We start from the raw sequence: 4798 nt of genomic DNA on the forward strand, positions 1-4798 counted from the left end.
TAGATACATTATGTATATATATATACATATATATACACATATATATATATATATATGTATTTCTTATGGAATGCACGTAGGTACCGAAAAATAAAGAGTATTTCTTTCAGGTTTTATTACAGTGACTATTTTATTAACAGTATTAATACTACTATACCTATCTACACGTCTTGGATTTTCACTTTTCAGTAGAAATATAAAAAAAAAAAAAAATGAGGGTGCACAAGTACATTTTCACAGTGCGCTGATTTTTTTTTTTATTATTTACAAGATAGCTTCTTATAGTGAATAAAAACAAAATAATGTGCTGGTTGAAATAACTGATTGGATTAAAAGGTGCTGTAAAAAGAATCCCTAAACGTTCTACTGCGGCCTCATAACAGACAATAAACAAGGAGAAACGACTAATTACTTATAGATCAAAATATAGATTATATAAATCAAAATACTTCTGGGGAAAAATGTATTTCAGTTCGAAGTTCTCGGATATTTTTTTTTTCCAGAAAGGGATATATATATATTTTTTAACTATGAAGAAATGCCAATGCTCACGTTTTTGTATCCACCCAGAGTCAAACATTTAAAAAATTTCCGGGGACTTAAAATATTAATTCTTGAAGATAGTTTGAGGTTTAAAATAGGCAGAGTCCTTTAAAAAGTATCTATTGTACGGTCTGCAGGAGAAAAAAAAAAAAAAAAAAAAAAAAGATGACAAGAAATCATCTTTTGAAAATAAAAATTAAAACCAACAGATATCTCCAAGCAAATATTTTCCCTTCTATCCCCAATAGTTTGCGATGTTTCTAATTTGCTATCAGGATAGATCCTCCACAGAGCTTCCTTCATTACTGATGTCTCTGAAATCCTTATTCAGTACCTTCGAGGTTTATTATTACTTTTTTTTTTTTTTTTTTTTTTTTTTTTTACATTAAATGCATTGCTTAAAAACATACAGTAATTGTACATTTTTTTTTCACTATGGTTTACCTGAGCAGTCATTCAACATACAGTTTGGATTGCAATGGAAGAAAACAAGCTTATGTGTACACATCGACCTCCTCACGTCAACCAGCTCTCACATCGTGGCCACGAAGAGTGTTCTGAAATAGTAAGGTCATAGAAGTACTTACAAGTTTCTCAGAAAACTGTGTGTCTTAATTGAAAGTGTATCTCTCGGGGCTGGGCATGTGGGCTTTACAGTTTGTCAGTTACACTGTCTGCTTGGGATTTCAGGAGAACTGTCAGTTTTAACCATTTGCTACAGCAATATTTTAAAAAATGCTATAATTCCAAGGATACAGATCTCTTGTTCTGAAAGAAGAGGTTCATTGTCTTTTCTTTTTTTAATTATTATTAATAATTACTTTAATCTGAACAACAAAAAAAAAAAGTTCTGAAACTTTCGAGCTGCTGCTTCTCCATTTTTAATCCATTAACTGGTCGTCTTCAATTTGTTGATGACTTTTTTCTCTTTGACCCTTCTGTTCTGGAACCAGATTGTGACCTGTCTCTCTGACAGATTCGTGGTCGCCGATATCCTCCGCCGTTTGTCTTTGGTTATGAATTTATTTGTAGCGTATTCCCTTTCGAGTTCTTTTAACTGAACCTTTGTGTAAGGCACTCGCTTCTTCCTCCCCCGCCTGTACGAGTTCGCATCGGAGGGATGCGAAACGACGTCTGGAACAGAAAAACCGTGCACGAAAGCGTTAGGAGAGCGTTACGGGGACCTCCCGGGACATCTTGGAGCGGCGCAGGGGGGAGAGCCCCGCTCCTCGCCCCGCTCCTCGCCCGCCCGGAGCTCCGCTCCCGCAGCACCGCCCCGCACCCGGGGCTCCCCTCGCCTCTCCGCTGCGGGTGTTTTTCCTTCCAGCCGGGCAAAGCGAAGCCGCGGAGCCCCTCGGAGCCCCCCGGAGGGGACACCCACGACTCCAGCGGGAGTTCCGCGGAGCTGCCACCGCTCCCCTCCCTCCCACCCCGCTGCGGAGCTTGTGGCACCTGGTGGCCGGGCGCGGAGCCCTGCTCCCTCCCAGCGCCCTTCTCAGCTGTTTCCTCTCCCGGAGCCTCGGGCGGGATGCGCCGGGCGCCGGGGAGGGGGCGGCACCGGTGCCATCCCCGCGGCGCCGGGGCGGGCTGGGGCCGGGGAGCGCGGGCGGGGCGGGGACGGCGCGGCCCGGGGGGAGCCCGGGGGGAGCGGGGCGAGGGGCGAGCGAGGAGGGGGGGGGAGCCGGGGAGCCATGCAGGTGTATTATTACCCGGGAGGGTGGACTTCCAGAGGTGAGGCGGCTGGCTCTGCTCCTTGGGGCAGTACACTTGCCCGTTCCACCCGTTGGTGATGGCCCAGGGCTGGTAGCTGTCCATGGGGAGGAGGGGGTCGTGCCGCGGCTCGCCGGGGCCGCCGATGGTGGGCACCACGGGCATATCCAGGTAGCCGGGCACCGGCTGGTAGGGCCCGGCGGCGTAGCCCTGGTAGAAAGCGAACTCCTTGGCCCGCGACGTGAACTCCTCGCCGGAGACCGACGTGTCCATGTACTTGTCGGCGAAGGTGGAGGCGGGCTGGGCGCAGGACTTGATGGCGTTGTGGTGGGTCATGCGGCACGGGTAGTAGCCGCTGCCGAAGTAGCCGTAGGGCAGCGCGGCGCCGGAGGAGCTCTGCACGGCGGCCGAGCAGGGGCTGCACTGCTTGACAGCGGGCTCGGCCATGCCGGCGGCGGGGGCCTCGCTCGACGTGTAGGCGGCGGCGCTGGGGGCGGCCAGGGGCGCGGGGTGAGCCATCAGGTTGCGGCAGGGGTTGGCCGCCGCCGCCGCCGCGAAGTTGCTGCCGGCGTGAAACCCGTCCATGTTCTTATTGATCTCATCCAGGCTGTTGTCGTAGAGGAACATGACGGGCTCGATCCAGCGGGGGTGGAGGAGCACGGAGGCTGTCATAGCCCGCTCCGCATTGAGACTAGTGGCTCTTTTTTAAAAGCCCCAAAGACTGAAAAAAGAGATACTAAATCTCCGGGACTTGACCAAGGCTGACGCGCCAGTGTCGCGCCAGGCGGGCCCTCATTGGGCCGCCCGCCCCCACGTGATATGCAAAGCAGCTGATAAACATCGGAAGGAATAAAGCGGAGATAATTAAATAATGCCACAACCGCGCGGGGACGGCTCCCGGCCCGGGGGCGCGGGCACGGGCGCGGGCACGGCGCGGCCCGGCCGCCGCCGCGCGGGGCACGGGCGCCGCGGGGGTGGTGGGGGGGGGGGGGGGGGGGGGGGGGGGGGGGGGGCGGGGGGGCCTGCCCTTCTTCCTCCCTCCTTCCTCCCTCCTTCCTCCCTGCCTCCTTCCCTCCCTCCTCCCCTCGCCACCGAGGCGTGAGCGTTTCGGCCCTGTTGTTGCCGCGGCGCGCTCCCCGAGGTGCGCGGCTCCCCCCGGCACCCCGGCCTCTTCCCCCCCTCCCCGAGCCACATCCTTGCCCCCTCCCCACCCCGGGAGCAGCGGGAGCCCCAGCGGCCCCCTCCGGCCTCTGGGAGGGCCGCCCCCAGTCCCCCCGTCCCTCTGTCCCCACGTCGCCCCTCGCCTCTCCCCGCCCAGGTACCGTGGGGACCCCGCGGGGACCCCCCCACCCCTCCGGCCCCCCACTGAGGCTCCCTAAGCGGGGTGTCCCGGGGGCCTTCCTGGGTGTTTTCCGCCTTCCTTCCTGCCCGTCGAAAGCCCAAGAGCCGGCTCGCTTCTCTCGCCACAAAGCCTCGGCAGCCAGATAAGAGGAGCGGAGCAGGAAATCCAGATTCACTCTGTTTACTGATTCGTTTCAGGCCGGACTCGGGCAGCGGGAGGGTTAACTGGATCTCCGCCGTAACTCTGCTCTATTATTTGTTACTGTAATCATAATAATAAAAGCCGGGGCCTACAGTTCGGCTTGCATCTTCTTTGGCCGTAAAATAGCACGTCGGCTTGTATAGCGTGCGGACGGACCCACGGCGCCTTTTTGTGCTGGGAAAAAATGGTTTATGGGCTGCTTACTTTTTTTTAAGGTCATTCTTCTATGCGAGCGAAGACTAGAAAAAAAAAAAAAAAGAAAAAAAAAGAAAGAAAGAAAGAAAGAAATCGCCTTCTCTTTTTCACGGCAAACGCTGATATTTTTCATGGGGCGAAATGACCCCCACTTTTAATATCCACCGCACCTCCCACCGGCTCGGATGCGTTTCCCCCCAGCTTTCAGCTATTTGCGCCCAACCTTGAACCCGCAGTGCTCTGCCACGGAGCTCTCAATAAACTTGACCCAAAGAAGCGTTCGTCTCATCGTTAACAGCTCTCAGCCCTAAAGTGTGCGGGCAAAACATCCCCAAATGCTGCCATACTGAAAACTAATTTTTGCAGTTGCATGTTGCTTTGTTTTGTGCCTGACAGCTCGGCGTATTTATTAGACTATTGTGCTTCCCATTGACGTTGTAGCATTGTTTTGCCCGCATTGCTACGAGCGCAGAGTAGTCCCGGGACGTACATTGTTACCGAGCAGCCTTTTCCTTGCCTATCGCAGCCGGCAGATCTGCCAGCCCTGAGAAAGAGGCGACCATCTATTTTTCCAGGCGATTTTTACGTGAGATGGGCTGGGATACCTGGAGTCGCTGTCATTCCCCCCGCTAATCTGGCAATGTTTTAGCCCCATTTTTTCCTTCATTGTAGCCAATAAACGGTTCCCATTTTGCCTTAGCGTACTCCTTTCCGCATTCTTCCTCATGGCCAAAAGCAAATATTTATTCCCCGCATATTTTTCCCTTTCTTCCAGGCTCCAGTTTTGAAACCTGTGGATTCCCCCGG

The 4798-nt window shown here is 53.0% G+C and overlaps 1 protein-coding gene across 1 annotated transcript; it reads right to left on the reverse strand.

Moving 5' to 3' along the window:
• Positions 1–1432: 1432 nt before the first annotated feature.
• On the reverse strand, positions 1433–2925 carry HOXA13 (homeobox A13). The gene is made up of 2 exons (XM_032183160.1): positions 2253–2925; positions 1433–1677 (listed from the first exon to the last, which is right to left on the reverse strand). The coding sequence occupies exons 1-2, from the start codon at positions 2923–2925 to the stop codon at positions 1433–1435; spliced, it is 918 nt and encodes a 305-aa protein (XP_032039051.1).
• Between the last annotated feature and the right edge of the window lie 1873 nt (positions 2926–4798).

The sequence above is a fragment of the Aythya fuligula genome, chromosome 2 (genome assembly GCF_009819795.1).
Source record: "Aythya fuligula isolate bAytFul2 chromosome 2, bAytFul2.pri, whole genome shotgun sequence".
Classification (NCBI taxonomy): domain Eukaryota; kingdom Metazoa; phylum Chordata; class Aves; order Anseriformes; family Anatidae; genus Aythya; species Aythya fuligula.

Bases quoted from the DNA above. Each gene is read 5' to 3' on its own strand.
- HOXA13 (XM_032183160.1), bottom strand. From the start codon at position 2,925: ATGACAGCCTCCGTGCTCCTCCACCCCCGCTGGATCGAGCCCGTCATG. The intron at 1,678-2,252 runs GTAATAATACAC...TTTCTGTTCCAG, and splicing joins CTGGAAGTCCACCCTCCCGG to ACGTCGTTTCGCATCCCTCC.